The 19,639-nt window shown below is 40.9% G+C and overlaps 1 protein-coding gene across 4 annotated transcripts in view; it reads right to left on the bottom strand.

The window, feature by feature from the left end:
- Positions 1-19,339, bottom strand: part of ITSN2 (intersectin 2) — an 87,982-nt gene extending 68,643 nt beyond the window's left edge. For all 4 annotated transcript variants that reach the window (XM_012727441.1, XM_004686055.2, XM_012727442.1 and 1 more), the window contains exons 1-7: positions 19,273-19,339; positions 8,248-8,340; positions 6,697-6,760; positions 5,743-5,906; positions 3,836-4,042; positions 3,633-3,729; positions 2,689-2,828 (exon numbers count right to left, since the gene is read on the bottom strand). In XM_012727441.1, the coding sequence (XP_012582895.1) occupies positions 2,689-2,828; positions 3,633-3,729; positions 3,836-4,042; positions 5,743-5,906; positions 6,697-6,760; positions 8,248-8,340; positions 19,273-19,303 (796 nt within the window). In that variant the 5' untranslated portion in view covers positions 19,304-19,339. The remainder of the gene's footprint in view (positions 1-2,688; positions 2,829-3,632; positions 3,730-3,835; positions 4,043-5,742; positions 5,907-6,696; positions 6,761-8,247; positions 8,341-19,272) is intronic.
- Between the last annotated feature and the right edge of the window lie 300 nt (positions 19,340-19,639).

Here is a 19,639-nt window from a genome sequence, read left to right as displayed (position 1 = left end):
GGGTCAAGCGGTCCAGGTGCACTTTCACTGTGAGTAAAGGGAACAGTAAATACTGTGACTGACTCTGACTGCAGGTGAGCCCAGGCTGGGAGTATTAGAGGTGCTCAGAACTCCTCAGTCCCCAGGCAACCTCAAGAACACTGTCCTTCACACATGCCCAGATTTTCTTTCATCTCTCCAACTATTCCTCTGTCTCTACTCGTTGTCTTCTAAATGACCCTAAGGCTGGCATTCCCTGTGTCAGTCCTGGCTCCTTTCTCTGTGTGGTCATGTCCATTTCCATGGACCGAGAGCACTTAGAGGCTGATGGTTCCCAAGTGCTCATCCCCAGCCAGCCCAAACCTCTGAGTTTAGGCTTCTATCCCACACTATACCACTGACAAATCTACCTGCACATTGCACAGGGAGATCAAAACCATTGCATATAAAGTCATGCTCTCAGTCACCATTCGCATCTCTTTCCCAATAATCTCCACCCAAACCACTGTCCCTGAGTTCTCCTTTGCCATGAATGGCATCGCTGTCCAGTGGTGCAAGCCAGTAATAAGAAAGTCACCCTCGGCCCCTCCTCTCTGACAATTCTGTATCACTGCATATCTGAATCTTTCTCACCATGTAAATCACAATTGAATGTCATCTTCTCAGAAAGGTTTTCTCTCTCTCTACCCTATCATCCAATATATGTCCTGCTTGCTTCCTTCATGTGTCCTATCACAATGTAATGTAACATCTATTTGCTTATTTGTTTTTTCCCCTAATATGCTAAGTTCTCTGAAGACAAAAACTTCGACTACTTTATTCACTCATGTATACCCTAAGTCTGGTATGTAGGTGCTTAATAAAGACCTGGTAGAGTAATGAATAAAGCTGATATCCAAAAACATCTGGAGATATGGGAGACAATGAATTAGTCTAAGTAAATAATAATTGAAAGTTTGGAAGAGAAGAACAAAAGGAAGAAAACCCACCAACTGCTGGAGTCACTGAACAAAACATAACATCTAAGTGTGTGTCAGTCTGTCCTGTGTATATGGCACATACTCACTGCGAAAACACCAGAAACAACTGCTCTTTTCCCTTATTTATGGACATACTGCTCTATCCTTGTAAGTCTCACAGCCTTAACACTGTCGAAAACATCACAACCATCACACAAATAAAGCAACAAGGGTTCATTTCCTCACAAAGGGCTACTGCTGGTTGCTATTCACATTCCAAAACAAACCACCTTTGTTGATACCACATATCTGCAGTACATCAAGTGTATGAATCTTAAGCGTAGTGCTGGATGAACTGTTACATAGGTATTATGCACACCCATCTTAAGTTAGAGAACACTTCCTGTACCCCAGAAGGTTCATGCATGGCCCCATCCCAGAATAACCACACAGATCTGACTTCTACACCATCTATTATTAGGTTTCCTCTTCTTCATACTTGAGACCTTTTGTGTCAGGCTTCTTTTATCAATGAAGTGCATCCAGGTTGTAGCATATTCAGTTCATTTATTTTTATTACTCCACGTATCCACAATTAAAAGGTTGCCTTTTTTGGGTGCTCTGAATGAAGCTTCCATGAACAATTTGTTCTTGTCTTTTTAATAATGCACTTTCAATAATTTGAAAAAAATAATTTATGCAAAACATGGGGTCCAGAGAAGTTCATTTTTTCAAAGATGGAAATCATGACTTTACATTAACATCAAGTATGTTTGAAAACCATCTTTGACAGACTTATAGATGCCACCAATTGTAAGATACACCATTATGTTACATCAGACTAAGAAAGAAAAACCACTGCCAATCAAACTGTTTGCTAGTCCAGTCAATTTCAATAGCCATATTGCTCTCTTGTACCACTGTGGAACAGAGACCCATGCTCTTACATAACTTTTCATTCACCAAACATGTCATGTGCTTTTTGCTCTTAGGATTTCTTCTCTGTCACCCATAAGTCTCTCCCCCTCCTTCATTTTTTAATCAGACCAAATCCTAACTTTATTTTGTGATACAGCTTAAATGTTCACAGTCTACAAGACATTTTATTTGATGCTACAGAACAACTATTCCCCATGTTAAGTTCTTTAGCACTTTAAAGCTCTATCATTTTTAGACATTTTTAAAAGCTCTATTTGTCCTAAACTGTAATCTGTTGCTGAGTGAAGGAAGTGGGGTAAAGTAGTTTATTTGTTTATATTTCTTTCACTATGTTCAATAAACAAAGTCTGGACAATTTCTAGTTTGAAGTCAAATGTCCAATGGCAACTAAAGTCAAGTTTTATGGCTACATTTAGGTTGGGGCACTAAAAAATGAGCAATGTTCACATGGCAAGCAGATTCTCAGGGAGAAAATCTCAGGAAAGAGAGTTAAGGCAAAGTCCCATACACTCTCATCATTTGAGGTTCTCCATTCCCTGCATTGGAGGATAAGATTTGATCTTTTCCAAAAAGTTGGGTGTAAACCTGTATTCAACTTGTGTAAGAACTCTGGAGGAAGCAATCAAGTGATATTCACCTTTGACCTCCTACACAACTTAGGGTATTTCTATTTATTAAATGCCTACTCAAATTATTTTGATGTTAAACCTTTAGATGAGCTATAAAATACACATCCAAATAAAAGCACTTCAGTAGAAGTCTATATCAAAAACTTTAATTCTCTCATTCTTGAGCACCATATGCCACTTACCTGAGAGGTATCCACTCATGCTTTTGTCAAGACTATTAAATTTCTGCCGATATTTTAATCTTGAAGGCTGAGGAACTGCCCACTCTGAGGTCCCAGTCTTGGGCGAGTTCCCTGAGAGTGAAGCAGTTGAGGAAGTTGAGCTATAACAAAATTTATTTAAAGTTTTTATGTTACTAAATAAAATATATTTAAAGTTTATAAGGCAGAGACATTATACCATCCATAATATGTTAGTAATTGGTTTTGCATTTGATTGTGAAAAAAGATTAAGAAACTATCCTTATTCTTAGTAAAGCAAAGATTGCATGAAGCATAGAACTAGCATAGATGGAAAACCTATGAGATGCCAGCCCCTGTATTGTGTGAGGGCCTTCACAGAGATTATTTATAATCTCATGGCAAACTAAAAAGGCATCACTGTTCCCATTTTTTTCAGATGGCTCAATCAGTTAAGAAAAAACATGCGTAAACCACCAGTGAATGTTTAAGTCAGGATAACTGGGTCAGAGCTAACATTCTTTGTATAATGTTCTAAAGAGTTTTATGATGATTTATATGAGGGGTAGTGAACACTGATGCTTTTGTGGTTTCTGAAATTTAAAAGATAATTAACAATGCTCAATAAAGAGATTAATAAGGTACAGTGATTATGAGATATTTTCAGAAGCACATGTTTTTAAAGGAAAACTATGTACTGGTGGGAAAAATACTGAATGACTAAAAATACAGCAGGGTATTTTTAGTTTATAAGAAATAATTTTTTCAAAAGTAAAATGACAAAGTTTTTAATGAGTTACAATTAGTACATTTACCATAAGTATTTACAGTTGGCCATTATAAAATAAAACCTGGATAAGCTCAGAGGTTAAAACAAACCAAAAAAAAGCCACTTGGTAAATGCTCTATTAAAACCCTAAAAAGCCAGCAGCTTGAAGTATTCGTACCTACTAGATCCTAGATCAATCAGAGACTGGGCTTTCTGTATACTAGCACCGCCAAATCCTCCCATCATCAGACTGTAAGATGACCCATGAGGCAAGGCTAAAACAAAGAAAGAAGGTTCACATGAAACAACATTACAAAGTCTGAAGAGAAAACGTTTCTTCCTCTATGGGAAATACTGACTCATCAGACCCACAGTACTTACTTGAAGAAGAATAAGGAATGGATAAAGGCTGAACGAGACTTGCTGTTCCATTTGGTAAGGAAGACGTGCTGACGGAAGGCAGCAGGGGTGCAGGCATCATCAGGGGAGGGAGGGTGCTCCCTGAAGTTGCGGAGGACAAGGGCGTTGCTACAGGTGCGACTGGGGGCATCGACTGAGGGATGGACAGGTTGGGCATGCTTCCCATTCCTAAAGACGAGACAGAACACGGTCTCCAGTGCTAGTAAACGGATGGCGAAACGCAAGCCAGAAAACAAGATTACAATGCAGTGAGCAGAGCCAATATTTATGGGAACACTATGGGCAAACACCCAAGCCAAAAAGTTCACTAAAGCAGCTTTGACCCAGTAGTGAGGAAAGTCAGCTTTCACTTTTCATATCAATAATCTGATCTGTGTGAATTAAGGGAATGCCTAGGAGGGAGTTAAACATTCTTCTCTAGCAAGCACTTTTAAGTAAAAGTACTTAAAAACAATAAATAAAATGAAGCATTTTTTCCCACTTAAATATTAGAATTCTCAAAGAGAAAATGTATTACCTGATCAAATGTGTTTTTTGTGTGCAAGAATAATAAACACAGTGGACTCCCTGGTGGTGTGAGGGGTTAGTCTCAGCACTATGAAGCTATCCACAGCCACTGTGACATGAGTTAGATCCCCGGCCAGGAACTGACCCACCTGGCACAGCGGACCGCTCCTGTCTCACCCACTGCTCCCCTCAGCAGTGTATTTCAGTGGATCTGCCTGTTCTGCTCCCCACTCTGTCTCTGGTGAATCCTCTCACCCCCTGGAGTGAAGGAACATGTGTTCATTCCAGTGAGTGCTTCTTCCGTATGATTAATAAGAAATTGGATAATCGAAATTAATGGAAAATATCATTCTCTGAAGAATATGTAAATTAATTAGCACAAAGCCTGTAACTTATAGCCCTAAATTTAGCTGGCTAATTAACCTTTAAAATAATTTCTACTTTTGCATAATTTTAAATTCTCCCACCCATCAAACCATTTCAGTTGAGTTTAAATTTATTCATAGTTTTTTTCTGTTACTTATACAGAATATAGAGGGAAACTAATGAAGAGTAGTATTCAGGATTAGCTATAACAAGGTCATAAAACTACCACTCAAGTCAGAGCTGGTGTCAGGACAACAGGCACAGAATAACCCCTGGGAAACCGTGCCCAGGGATGTGCAGCCATGACAAGTCTAAACTGCCCATCTGCAAACGAAGCAAAGGAACAGACCAAATGGACCAAGCGCGCTCCTGCCATCTGCTGCTAAAACTGAGGCTATCGGAAGCCGGGACGGGAGCGGAGCGGGGAGGGGCCGTGGACAGCGCTGGGGGATTGGGACTCTGGTGGCGGCCATGTGCCGTATCGTACAGTGGAGAGGTGCAGCCTGTGCTCCTCACACACAGACATTGCTATAAACCCAGTTACCGCAGAAAACCTGATTTTTTTTTTAAAAGATGTATTTATTTGTGCATACAGAACTGGGGTACAGGCCAGAGGCTCAGGGGTGGCGAGAGGCTTCACCAGAGACAGAGTGGGGAGCAGAGCAGGCAGATCGACAGTACACTGCTGAGGGGAGCAGCGGGCGGGCCAGGAGAGGTCTGCCACGCCATGTGGTCACCTCCGGGGCAGGCGGGAATCGAACTCATGAGGAAGCGGCTTTAGATTCTCAGTGCTGTGCTTTAACCCGCTGCGCCACCAGGGAGGGCCCAGAAAACCTGATTTTTAAGTAAACTAATGTTAACTTCTTATCTCAGACATAACAATGAACTTGGTGTCTACATTTTACACAAACAAATCCTTTCCTAATCCTCAAGTGTAATGCCTAGGAATCAAGCTTAACTATCAAATGCAGATAATTAGATTAATGAATACTTACCAAAACGAGCAGAAATTAATGGAGAGAACATAGGAGGTTGCTTCATAATAGGAGGAAGAACCATGGGCAGCTGCTGGCCTTGAAGCTTGAGCTTGATGAGCTTCATAGCGATGGAGAATTCTTGCTGATCCATCTTCCCATCCTTGTTCAGGTCTGATAAAGCCCTAAAAGGTCCATGAGGTAAGCAGATTGGTACAGGGGGTCAACATTACTTTTAAGGATGAGAAAGTAGAGAACACTTGGATCATCACTTGGTTTATTTATAAATATGTACATACATATACACATATATACATATATACATATTTATATAGATAAAACAAAAAGTTAATCCTGTACATTAAGAAACATTGACGAGAGGTAGCATCTAATATAATTCTACCAGTCTCTCTCTCCTTATATATAGTATCTAGAGATCTTGGGATGAATTCCACCAAGTGTGGAAGGAAAGACATTATTCAAGAGTAAAATCAATCTAAACTTTATTTATTCATGTGTCAAATATTTATTGGATGCTTACTGTGTGCCTGGGACTCTGCCAGGCGTGGGGATATTCCAAATGAAAAGAAAGATGGGGTCAGGACTGGTATTTATTGCAAACACATTAACAAGCAAAATCCTAAATCTTTCTTTAAGGTAGGAGAAGAGGTTTACAAGTGCTGAAAATAATGGAACAACTCGAAATTAAAAGAAAAAAAAGATTTTGAGACTACCAAATTAGAAAGAATGATTTGATAGCCATATATACAGCTTCCTTCCTTAGGACAAATTAGAAATTTGTCCTATAGCACAAAACCCCAACTATTTTCATTTACTCAATACAATTTATTTTCTGAAAAGTTAAACACCCAGTAACAGAAGACTGCAAGTAAAAACAACTTTATGTTAACACTACGAAAAACAATTAAAAAATAATGCCACATTTATGTTTGTCTACAAAAGAAAATACTTTACCATATTTCAGCTAAGATAGGAGCTGGCAGTCCTGACTGTAAGAAAAAGGTTCGCGCCTGATCACCTGAAGGTAATAAAACAAAAGCCAAGCATCAGATTAGCAGGTGGATCATGCCAATATATGAATAATAGGCATCAATAAAATCAACAGTGAATAATGTTAATGATTTATAATTTTAATTCTAATCATTAAAAATAGATAAGAATAAGCAAGCTTGTTCATTATTTCTTAACTTATTTTAAATTTTTTGGCAACAGTTTTCCTGGGGTAAGTTTACAATACCATGTATGAATTAGTGGTACTTATGTTACTTTATGAGACTTAGATTTTTTTAAACAAAAAAAGTCACCACAGAAGTTATATTCAGCTATCAGTGATGAAAGATGACACCTTTCACCTTGTTTATCCACAGTAATTGGAGGCTTAATTGACAATACTTATATTAAGAGCACTATTCCCAAGAAGAGTTCTAAATTAAAAATCTGCAAGTGGAAGAGTCCTTGAAGGTCTCCCACCATCCCTGTAAATGCCAGGTCTCCAGACCCTCGTTGCGCTCTCATTTCTCAGAATTGGGTTTGCAGTGAGGGAAGAGAAAGGCTCCCTCTGGGACATAGAACAAGCTTGCTTACTGCTTGCTCAAAACTGGTAGTTTCCCCAAGCCCAGTGTTCCTCTCCTGGCACAGCCCTGGCAAGAGTACACACCCCCACATCCACACCCCCACACAAATAAGACTTAACTATAAAACTTACAAGGATAGATACCAGTCAGATTTCAAAGCCCAGGTCAACACTAACCATCATCGCTGTGACCTTACATAAATGTCGTAACATCTCTAAGTTTCAGTTTCACCATCAACAAACACAGACAACAGTAGCTCCTCATTGAGTTGTTGTGAAAGTTAAATGAGTTAATGTACTCAGTACAGCATGTGACAGGCAGGACAGATTAGGTCAGTATTAGCTACGCAAGCTTACCATAAATATAGCACTCGGGTGCTTTGGATAGGAAAAATATTTCGATTATAAAACTTTGAAAGACAATTAAAAATTAATCCTCTGGCTTTGGAGGTTTTTTGGGGGGCAGAAAACAAGCAAACCTGGTACATAACATTTTAAAGACAGAATTAACATTACAAAAACAGGCTCCAGAAAAAAACTCTAGATTATCCTTAAGGCAATGGAACTGATATTAATATTGATCATCATGCTGGTAATTGGCTGTACATATTAAGAGTACATTGACAAATTTCTTTAGGGAAAAAAAACTCAACTTCCTTAAGAAATAAGCTATGAATTTGCTAAAGATAATGTGAAAATGGACATTTAAATCTGAAATTATTAAGCAGGGTAAAGAAAAGATCTTCCACGTGCCAAATCCAAAACCACAACTTAAAATTAGTAAAGTGAGGAAAGCCACTTTTTTAAATTCTAGAATTCTGATTGACAGCCATCTTCTTAGTAATCCAAACTGATGGCAGGTCAAATTAAAATGAATTCTAAAATGTAACATAAAAGGGAGTCTAATCCACAAATGAAATATAAACACAAACCCGTTATGTAACCTCCGGAGGGTTTAAGGTTATCAAACTGCTTGTCGTGCTTAGTCCGTTCTTCAGAGGTAATAGCCCACATATTTGGCCCTCCTAAAACATAGATAAAGAAATTATGTTGTTTATATGAGACGCTCAAAATACAACCCTCAAACACAACTACGATCACAAGCATTCACTTACAGGCTGTATCTGACACAGGGGCGCAGGCAAAGCTCCCCCGACCACACGCAGCCATCTATCGCTGGGCTCTCCCCTCAGAAGCCCAGTTAACATCCACGCAACAACAACTGCACAGCACCCCGGAACAAGCTACATTCTGGAAATACAACAACAATAACCCTCCTCATCCTCAGGGGTGGGAATCCTTACTCTAGGAAAGAAACACAAGTGTTTATAGTGTTAACCTCTTTAGAATCAATCCTATGCAGAAATACATCCCCAAAGCTGAGAGAGACGCATGGAGAATAAGCTAACAGGGAAGGTGTGACTGACGGCCGCAGAGCCCTGACTCTTGGCAGGAATTCTGCCAGCTGGAGGGCATTTCGCAGAGAAAGGGCCCACGGAGCGGGCAGGGTGAGTGGCGGAGCTCAGTGCCCTGGGGAGGCCAGTAACTAAAGCACGTGGGTGTGAGAAAGTGGCAAGAAACAGGCAAACGAATTTCATTCTGAAGGGTCTTAAATATCATCCTCAAGAGTCACCTCTACCCTGGAATTACAGTAACTTTTAAAATAGCCTTCTTTGTTCAGAGTAACTTCAGATCTATGGAGAAGCTACAAAGAGAGTCCCTTGTAGACATCACCTAACTTCCATTATGTTAACAATTTACATGACCACAGTACAAATAAATGAACAGCAGTATGATACTGTTAGTTAACCTCAGCATCACGGCCAGCAGGGCTGGCTGGTCAACCCAGCAAACCTGACCTCTGGGTCCTGAGACAGCACAAGCCTTTGTGACTGAGTTAGTCCACAACTGGCGCCTTTGGCACAGGGAAGTAGCCTGCTTCCAGCTTTGAGGCCCAATGCTTGACCTGGGAGGCCTCAATTGACTCTCCCGTCTGACAATCCTAATTTTGGATAGGTCACCTTGAGTTCCAGAACTAATTAGGTAAAGGTAAAGCAGGACCCCAAAAGGCTTGCCTGCCAAAATGTTTTTTATTCAAGAACACCGACAGCTGGCCCCAAGAGCTTCGACACTCCACATGAAAGCGTGGCAGCTGTCCCTCAGAGGGACACTCAACTCCTACCCCACGGTCTGAGCGCAGCAACCAGAGCAACAGCTCAGCCAGCTCCCTCTGCGTGCTCTGGCCTGTCCGCTACTGGCTCGGAGAAGCTGAAGCCAGAGGTTGTCCACGCACAGCTGTGGCCTGTCCGGTCTCGAGGCCATTCAGCCTCAGAGAGATGCAGAAACGAAAGCAAACATGGGCAGTCTGTGCAGTGGGCAGGACTCAGATTCTCGGGCTGTTGCCAGGGGCCCAGCTGTTTGATTTACCATTTGGAAAATTACAAACAACACCCTTTTGGGGCTGCAAACTGAAAACAAATTTTAATTGCTAACTGAATGGTCTGGATCATTCTTGTTGTTAAGCATGGTAAGGGCCCATTCTCCGATTCAGACTGAATTCAAGCTACTGATGAAGTCAAATGCTACGTTTCTGACTGCATCCTAGACACATGTGTGCACGCAGGTCTCACTGCATGAGCCAGCGTCCCCTTTGGCAAACTAATTACATCAACCTTTGACCCCCCCAACCCCCAGTACTGGTTACCAACAAGTCCATGAAGTTCCTATTACGGTGGCCTCTGAAACTAGCGTGGCGTGTCTTCAGCTCTCTGGACCACTTGTACTCTGACCTTGACATATCACTTATCACAACAGTTACTCAACAATGCAGGCATGTCTGGCTCTATTTCTACCACCTCCTCCTAATCCACACTCATTAAAACAAGAGAGCTTGGCCACTGAATGTGGCTGTCCCAGAAAGGAATCAGCATTAATTCTTGGCTGCTTCCTGGCTAATGATTAGGACCGTAGGTCAGAGGGGACATAATGACCTACTTTGAAAACTCAGGCTCTGTCCTGACTATCCTTGGACAGATGCATCTTCCTTTCTCCTAAGAGCAACTGCAGCAGGCCTGGTTAGTACACCCTCCAGATGGCAGTTTAGCTAAACAGGGACCCAGATGATTCAAACCAACTTCTGGTGAGGGTTTACAAAAATGTCCTTTTCCCTCTTGCACCTAACCCTTCTGGGTTGCTAGAAAACAGTGAAGTTGTGATTACATGGAACACCCAGATTTTGTGGAGGAGGAGACTTACCACCCAGAATGTGAGGGGGACATACCTTAAACCAGAGGACGTACAGGAGAAAGACCCCTCGTCAGTCTTTTCTTTCAGACCTGCCCGGGAGCCGTCATCCCCTAGGGAAATGCCTGTTCTGGCCCTCCAAACTCTTGGGAGCACCTGACCTGTAACTGGGCTGAGCCTGAACCCCTGCCACATGCCCGACCCACACTCAGTCTCAGGCTTGGGGCCTGGGCCCTGTGTTCCTTCTCCTCCACCCAGTGACATCACCCCTCCTTGAATCTGGCTGGTCTTGGCAAAGGCTTTCCAGCTGCTTGCCCTGTGGTGGGAGCAGCAATACTTCCACTTGTGGGTACAGGGTCCGAGGCCCAGATCTCCTCCCCCTTCCCCAGTGTCCCCTCAGTGTCCCAGGCTTTTCTTCAGCCATTACCCTAACTGCCTCAGTCCTGGGGCGGGTCTTTGTGAACTCTCTCCCAGTGGCATGAAGCTTTTGCTTACTAGAAACAACCTGACAGGAAATGCATAGGGCCTGGCCGATCCCCTCACAGGGCCTGCCACACTGCCATGGTCTCTCCTCCCCAGTGTCCCGGCGGGCGCCAGGCTGATGCGCACGGGAAGCAGCTTGAGTCAGCAAGAGCTCCCCTTGTGTCTGCGATGCTGGCTACTCCATGCTGACATGCCAGCCCTCTCCTGTCTTTTGTCATTAAACTCCCGACTGATTCCTGCCACAAATCCCCCAGTTTACTCAGAGCAGTGTTTGCATCCAGAGAGTCTGTGACTGAATTCTGTGGCAAACTAAGCTCTAAGTGCACTGGTGAAATCATAGAAATCTTTGATTTGCTGTCAGCCCTATACCTTAGCCTGGATCACTATAGAATTCTACTGAAAACATCAGTTCATCCTTCAGAGGTTAAGTCTCAGCACTAACAAGCTGTCTGCAGCCACTGGAGCACAAGTTCGATCCCTGGCCAGGGAGGTGACCCACAGGGCAAAGCTGAACTCTCCTGTCTCACCTGCTGCTCCCCTCAGTAGTGTATTTCAGTACATCTGCCTGTTCTGCTCCCCACTCTGTCTCTGGTGAATTCTCTCACCCCCCCCAATCTTTGGTCGTACCCCAGTTCTTGCCATTTGCTCTGAAAATGAGATCCCGTCTCTCAACTTCCTCAATCCCCAGATACATCTTTAGCCGCCTCCTCTCACAGTTAAACAGCAGAGTGTAAAGGAATCGAGAGGAGGTTCTGTTCCTCTCCGTGTGTTAACTAGTTTTGTGATTTAGGCAGGTTTTTAACTCTTCTCACCTTTATTTCCTTATGATAAGTCACTGTAGCAGCAGTGTATGAAAGTGCTGTCAAAGTCCCAAGGATGCTGCAGGCACTACTGAGCAGCTGAGTCTGCCCCCAGAGGCTTTCAGCCCTTGCTGAATCACCTGAGGAGCTGGGGGAAGGCGGGTGGGCCAGGGGGGAGCCCTTCCAGCAGACCAATTAAATCAGAGTCTCTGGGGGGTAAGGTAAAGGCTTCATAATTTCTAGAATGCTCTCTAGGTAATACTAATGTGCAGCTAATGTGGAGAACCACTGTCCTTACAAACCAAGGCTGCACATGGTCTCTCTGTACCAACCTTCTGTTAAATGTTCTGCTCCACCTCTGCTCTTACAGCAACTCCGCAGCAAAGCAGAGCACAGCCCCAAGAAGGAAGTGCCTGAGGGCTGTCGGCCAATGACCAGCCATCTTACAGACTCTTTTCTCCTATGCCGATTCATGCAATCTCACCTCCTCATTTTCCATAGACATTAGTCTTTTCTCAGTCCCCTTTATCCAACAGCTCTCTCAACTCTTGACCAACTACCTTTCCGTTTTTAATATTTCAAAGCAGCCTTCTCTATCATGTACTGCCATAGGCTGGCAACATTAGCAGAGTATTAGCATTACTTAGTAGAAGCAGCAACTATTAGCTGAGTGTTACTATATGCCAAGTTAAGTATATTAACATATAATTTTTATAGCTCTGTAGGCTTTGTTTCAGAAGAATTGCAGATGAGAAAAACCAAACCACAGGAGGTGAACAACTTGCTATGTTTGTGCTGTTAAGCAGCCTCTCTAATCAATTCTGATATTGTAGTCCAGAAGTGTTATTTTGGCTATTTAAAAATACTAAGAAGCAAAATAAAAGAGATGAGCCTAGAATGACTATGTGAATATAAAAAATATGAGTCTGTTTTACATGTTAAAGGAACTAAATCTTCCCCTGGAGTAATGCACCTTGACTTTTTTTTGAAACAATGATTAGATAGCAAATAGGCTGGGGAGAAAATGATACCATTATAAACTTACTTAAAATTTAACAAGAGAATAAATAATACAAAATAGAAAACAAAGATAGTAAGATACTAACAGATCCCTAACTCTAAAACATCAATCCTCATGGATCCCATATGCGTAACACTCTTTCTCACCAGGTGACCTGTGTTCCCTTTACTTGGTCACTAACCCTTTCATCTTCCATTTCAAACTTTCTCTTTCAAGAGCCAGAGCAGCTGTTACTTCCTCCAGGAGGTCCCTGACTCCTGCAAGTCAAATTAACTACTTCCTACTCTAGATTTTAGGCTTCTCCATGATTCTATAGAGCACTCGGAAAGGTGTATAATTGTTTTCTACCCAGATTCTACCAGGCAATGAGGAGACAGGAGCTTTGGAGTGTTTATTTGTCTATGCCCAGAACCAGTAGGAGGTCCAGCAGAGCGCCAACACTTAATAATGATGGGTGAATTGAATAAACGTCTGGATGAGTAAAAGAGGCAGCTGAGAAAAAGGTGAGAGGCAAGATCAGGACTTGGCAAACACAAAAGTTGCTTACAAAATCTATGTGTTGTCCGTCCTTCCCAGTTGGTTACACCCGTCCTCCTCTAAGGAGGGCTTTCAAAGCTCTACATATTTGACATGGGTAATAAGCATCTACCCTTGACTTTAGACTACCCTCTCAGCTTACTCAGCTTCTACAAATAAGAGATCAGGCATGTTTAGGTATATAAACTCATGCAAATTTGCATTACAAATCTGCCTTACAAAGTTGTTTCCAGGAATGTATTTCACTGAAAGTAGGTCCACAATGTAATTTTAAGCACTAAAATGATTCAACAAATATTTCTTAGCCATAAATAACTAGATTTCTAAAAATCTCTAAATATTCCCTTTTAAAGGAATTTGAGGACTGGAGTTAAAAATGTAGAAACAGAACGGTGGGGGCTTCTGGGGCTTTGGTAGTGGGTGTGATGGGGTAACAACATTTGTAGATGTGTGAGTCTACAGTCCTAGATCATACACAATGTTGTGAATCAATGGTCCCTCAACAAACACACCTAAGCAATAAACAGATGAACTGGAGAGTGAAGGCCTTGAAAACCGCTGTAACTACGCACTTTCTAAAGAAATACCACACACATAGCAAAAACCTATGTGGCTTATCAGTCTATTATAAAGTAATCTGTCACAATTCTTACAACTAGGAAAGCAAGTAGTGTGGTTAGAGAACTGACTTACTACTGTATAACTCTGGGAAAATGATGATGATTAAAAAATAGCATCAACAAAAAATGTTCAAAGATGAAAGTAGCTCCCTTCTGGGGAGGCAGGGATGCTAACTACACCAGGGAACTTACATGTGTAATTCACTGACTCCCATAATTCACTGGCTACCCTAGGTACTAGGGGCTATTGTTATCCCCATTTTAAAGTTAAGGAAACCATGTGACACTGGTGAAGGAACTCGACGGTGGCAGAGCTGAGGGAGAGCCCAGGCAGCCAGAACTCTGCACGCCATGGGCTCCGTGTAAATGTCAGTAAGAGGTGCATGCTCTCTGCAACCCAGCTGCCCTCTCTATAAACTGGCTAGATTATCTAACTCCACGAGGCTGGTGGAAATATTCCATGTGATATGTAATCATCTACAAGCTTTAGCTTGGCAAAACAGTAATGTGCAACTCAAATCGGAAGACTATCCACTCAAAAAAAAAAATGGGCAGAAAGTTTGAAAAGACATACTGAAGATGTGGTAAGTGAACACCTGACAAGGTGATTAGTATCATAATGACAGGGAAATGCACATAAACCACAGTAGGATACCACTGTGAATTTATTTAAATTTTTTAATCGCTGGCAAAGATGCCAAGCAAATCAAAGTCTCACACGCTGTGGTGGGAAAACAAAATGAGACAACTGAAATACGCAGCTTTTTATAAAGTTAAAATACACCTGAGAACTCAGTGATAAATCCTGAGTATGTATTTATCTAAGAGAAAAGAAGACTTATTTCCAACTAGTGGGGCAAAAGTCTGCTCCTTGGTGAGCTGGGGGAAAGGTTCACAGGGCACCTTTGAGGTAATGGAAATGCTCAACATCCTGACTTACATGACTGTACTCACGTGTCTGCACTCATCAACCTGTACACTTAAAAAGTGATGAATTATACCTTCAATAGACCCAACTTAAAAATAAAACAAAGTCAAAATATGAAGTACCTAACATGTGCCTGCCACATGGAGCATCTTCATATAAAGTGGTTTCCTCACTCTACCCAAACCCGGGGAACAAGATAGTTAGGTCAGAGCACTCTTTCTCAGATTCTTCTGGTAAAGGTACTCCTGACAGATAATACTTCATGTGGGGTTTTTAGTCTGGACCTCAAGAGGGGGTTTGGAGAATCTGCCAGGAAGAACTAAGTTACCCTAACCTGCGCTGCGTACATCCCAGGGGTGACGGATGCCTTCCTAGGCCTCCCGAGTTTCCCACAGCACAGAACCTTTGTTTATTTTTAACTCAAGTGAAACATTTCCCAATGTCAACCTATATTTATTGGTAAGCCTTATAAAAATCAGGAAAACCTAAGTTTTGGGGTTGTTTGCTATTTCCTTAAAAAGTCAACAACACTTTTACATTATCTGACCATCACTTTAGAAATGTGTTAAAATTCTGTCCGCTTCCCCTACTCTTCACTAAATTGAGAATGGGGTGTTTTCACAAAGACTTCTGTTGCTTATTCCCATCACTTCACCCCTGGCTCTGTCAAACATGTTCTTAAGTCTATGAGAAGGAAAATATTTATATCTAGCAAACATAACGTCCATGATAGGCTTGATCCCATGCAGTAAGCAGTGTAACCCCTAATTTGCATATTCAGCTGTACATGCATGCACAGATATCATGGGTATATGTACATATATACACACACCTACACAAAATTAAGTCATACAGCTGGGAAGAGCACAGAATATTCTGCTACATAACTTTGAGTGTATATGATTCAAGTGCGTTACTTCCCATTTATATGCCTGAATTTAAATTGCAGACATAATCTTCATAGGTACATGTATCTGGTTCTAAATAACAGTCAAATATAAGTTGACACACCACTGACTTGAATCTCTACACACAAATGGAACGCTGGTCTAGACAGGACTACAGCTGCAATTGTGGGGACTTGATAATAAACATTATCAAGTTATAAACATTGTATAGCACTGTATCATTCTACAGGTTTAATGTTCAACAAAAATTTCTTAATTACACATTTGAAAAGAGCAACATGCTCTAAAATTCTAAAAATGGTACTAAAACTCTGAAAATAAAATAGCATTTTAGCCTTTAAAGCTATTACTGTTCCTTTTCTCTCCTTCCTGCCTCGTCCTTCCCTTGACAGTCATTGTCATAGATTCAAAACTTTTGACCCATTTAGCCAGCTTGAGTACCTCTAAATCTTGCGGCTAAAACAAGTTACATCACACTACAAAATCAACTAGTAGTAACCGGTATTTGAAATAGCCTATTTCCACGTACTGGCTCATATTACTAGTATTTATAATTTCTCAGTATTTATAATTTCACTAAATTTTTTTTAAAGATTTATATATTTATGCATACAGAACTGGGGTACAGGCCAGAGGAGCAGGGGTGGTGAGAGGCTTCACCAGAGACAGAGTGGGGAGCAGAACAGGCAGATCAACAAAGCTGAGGGAGCAGCGGGCATGTCAGGAGAGGTCTGCCACACCATGTGGTCACCTCCTGGGGTGGGGATCAAACTCTTGCTGAAGTGGCTTTAGCATCTTAGTGCTGTGCTTTTAACTCGCTGCACTACCAGGGAGGGCCTAATTTCAGTAAATTTTTTAAGACAAAGAACAAACCTATCATATGAAAGGTGGCTTTGGCAAGGATGATTCTGCTGGTGCGGAAGAGAGCAGAAGTAGAGTTACAAGTAGAAAAGATGATTTGCTGATCTTTCCTAGCTCAGTTGAGAGCACAGGAAGTAAAACATCTGAGACTGAGAAAAGAGTGCCCATCTGACAGAACTGTCCGCGGTGATATTTATGTTCTTGAATCTGCATGTCCAGTACATAGTAGCCATTCGCCACAAGTGGCTCTGGGCACTTGATATGTGACAGTGTAACTGATGCACTGAGTCTTCTATTTTATTTTTATTAATTGAAACAGAAAATTTAACCAGTGAAGCACTCTAAAGATCAAAGAAATCCAGAAAGCCTCGTTGGTGTAGGGATGATGCAGCAGAGACAGCAAATCTGAAGCATATGTCAGTAGCATTTAGCCAAGTGGCCTGGCCTCAAGCACACATCCCAACAACGTGAGACACCAAGAAAAAATTAACACAACCTGTAACTGAGAATTTACTAAAGGAGCAAGTGCTGCTTTTGAAGGTTTTGACTATACATGGATGCCTAGTTCAAAAAGACCTTAAACTCTGGGCTGGACTTACATTAGCTACAAACAAGAGTATCTTTAATCTAACTATTTTATAACCTAAGTAGGACGGCACAACAGTCTACATTGAGATTCTTCAGAAGTCTTAGAAATCACTATCTCCCTTCCTAGATACTCCTGGTAGTTGGCTGATATTTTTGACAATTATTCAAGTAATGAGTTTTTGTTACTAAACATTTTGTTTGCTTCCATCTGGCATTATTCTTTAGCTCTAATGCAATATGCTACAAAACAGATATATAAGTGCTTAAGGAAGAGAAGAAAGACAGAACTAACTACTACTGCTTTCTTATATGTTCACTTTGTTTATAAATTGTCTTAATATGGTAGTTGAAGTCTGTGACATATACTGTTGCTTAATGCAGACTCCACTGTATGAGGCAGAGAAATTCTCACTTTGTGCTGAAGTATGTTACTACCACTTTATTAACCTGATTTTACATATTATGGGGAAAAAATATCATTCAGTTTAAAAAGTTATCCATGGCATCAAATAATCTTCATAATCCCATATTACTTCCACAATAAAAACAAAGAAAAGTTTGGTTTTTTTCACATCAATTCTTAAGAGTTCTGAGAAAACAATAAAACAATTCTTATCTCAAGCCCCTCTTTAAACAACAGAATCCCACACCTTAGAATTTTTACATTTTATTTAAATAATTTATTTTCCTAAAACTTTTCTAAATTTCAGAAAGTCAATCCAAGTTTTAAGACTTTAGATATTTATATGTATACATGTACTGATTTGGCCTTAAAAGTGGACCTTGGGGCCCTCCCTGGTGGCGCAGCGGGTTAAAGCACAGCACTAAGAAGCTGAAACCACTTCCGCATGAGTTCGATTCCCGCCTGCCCCGGAGGTGACCACATGGTGTGGCAGACCTCTCCTAACCCGCCCGCTGCTCCCCTCAGCAATGGACTTTGTCAATCTGCCTGTTCTGCTCCCCACTCTGTCTCTGGTGAAGTCTTTCGCCACCCCTGAGCCTCTGGCCTGCACCCCAATTCTGTATGCACAAATAAATAAATCTTTAAAAAAAAGAAAAAAAAAGTGAACCTTGGCGGGGGGTGTCGGCTAATACTAGGTGGAAATATTAGAACAGAACTGCTTTGTAAAGGTGGTGAAATCACTGGTGATTCTTCCCCATATTCTTTAATACTAACTCTTTTAATTGACATATTAAAGAATTATTAATTAGATATTCTACTTCTTTATAGTTAGCTAAAACAATTATTCTCAAAATTAAGAGTTCACCATCTTTTTTCTACTACAGGAAATTTAAAATCCACATCCTAGAATTTTTTACAGATTCAAAAATACAATGCAGTCTCTGAATTCCATATAACATACACAGTAAGCTAGTACTTCTGGAAGGTGGTTAATTTTTATTTGGGAAAAAAACTAAAAACTAGAATCAGATTAAAAAACTCTAAATTTTTTATTACTGAAATCATCTATTTTCTTTTAAAATGTTGAAAATACTTCACATTGAACAATGCCCAGTGTGTAGGCATAATAATCTTTTATAAATGGAGTACTTAAACTAGTTTTATGTGCATTACTAAGTAAACAGTCTTCATTAGTTTGCAATCATCTCATGCTATCAAAAACACCTTTAAAATTCTCCACAGCACAGCACCCTGGCTTTGTATTCTAGCTCTGCACATCAAACACCATATACTTTTAGGTTATTTTTAACTGTCCAAAGGCAAGCACGCATTACAGATGATACTGCAGAACAGACTTGTACTGAGTCCTGGGATTTGCTGCATAATATGCTAACAGAAGATACATGCAGTGTTCTGGAAAAAAAAAAAAAACTATCAAAGCACATGCAGCAATGATACTTTAAGTTTTGCTTAAGGGAAAATAAACGAGTAGAGTATTCCCCCCTCCCCCCAAAAAAAACACACCCATAGTCTCTTTACTTTGCCACATGCACAAAGCTGCTTACCATTCATAGTGGTGGGAAACTGAGCCATCATGGTCCTGAATTTTCCTTGCTAGCTTTCAGCCATCTGCAACATGAAAACATCGTGCCATTAATAATACAACAAGGGCAGATCACAGCTTAGCGCACCCGCCAAGCAGAGGGAATGTCTGTTCCCTTCGGCTTACACTTCCAACAGAAAACAATGCAGAGCTTCTGCTGCTGCTGAACAGGCAGAATTTACATTTGGGGAAGGGTAGATTTCCTTGGGTAGTCATGCTATCTTTAAAAGCGACCCATCTAAAAGAAAAACATCCCCATGTTTAAATAGCAAATACTCCATTAAAAAAAGAAAAAATCTTTGCATGGACTAATAATATTCATGTAGAAA

Source organism: Condylura cristata, unplaced genomic scaffold, assembly GCF_000260355.1.
Source record: "Condylura cristata isolate star-nosed mole 26May11 unplaced genomic scaffold, ConCri1.0 scaffold00020, whole genome shotgun sequence".
Lineage (NCBI taxonomy): Eukaryota > Metazoa > Chordata > Mammalia > Eulipotyphla > Talpidae > Condylura > Condylura cristata.
This window is presented reverse-complemented; position numbering and strand designations above follow the sequence as displayed.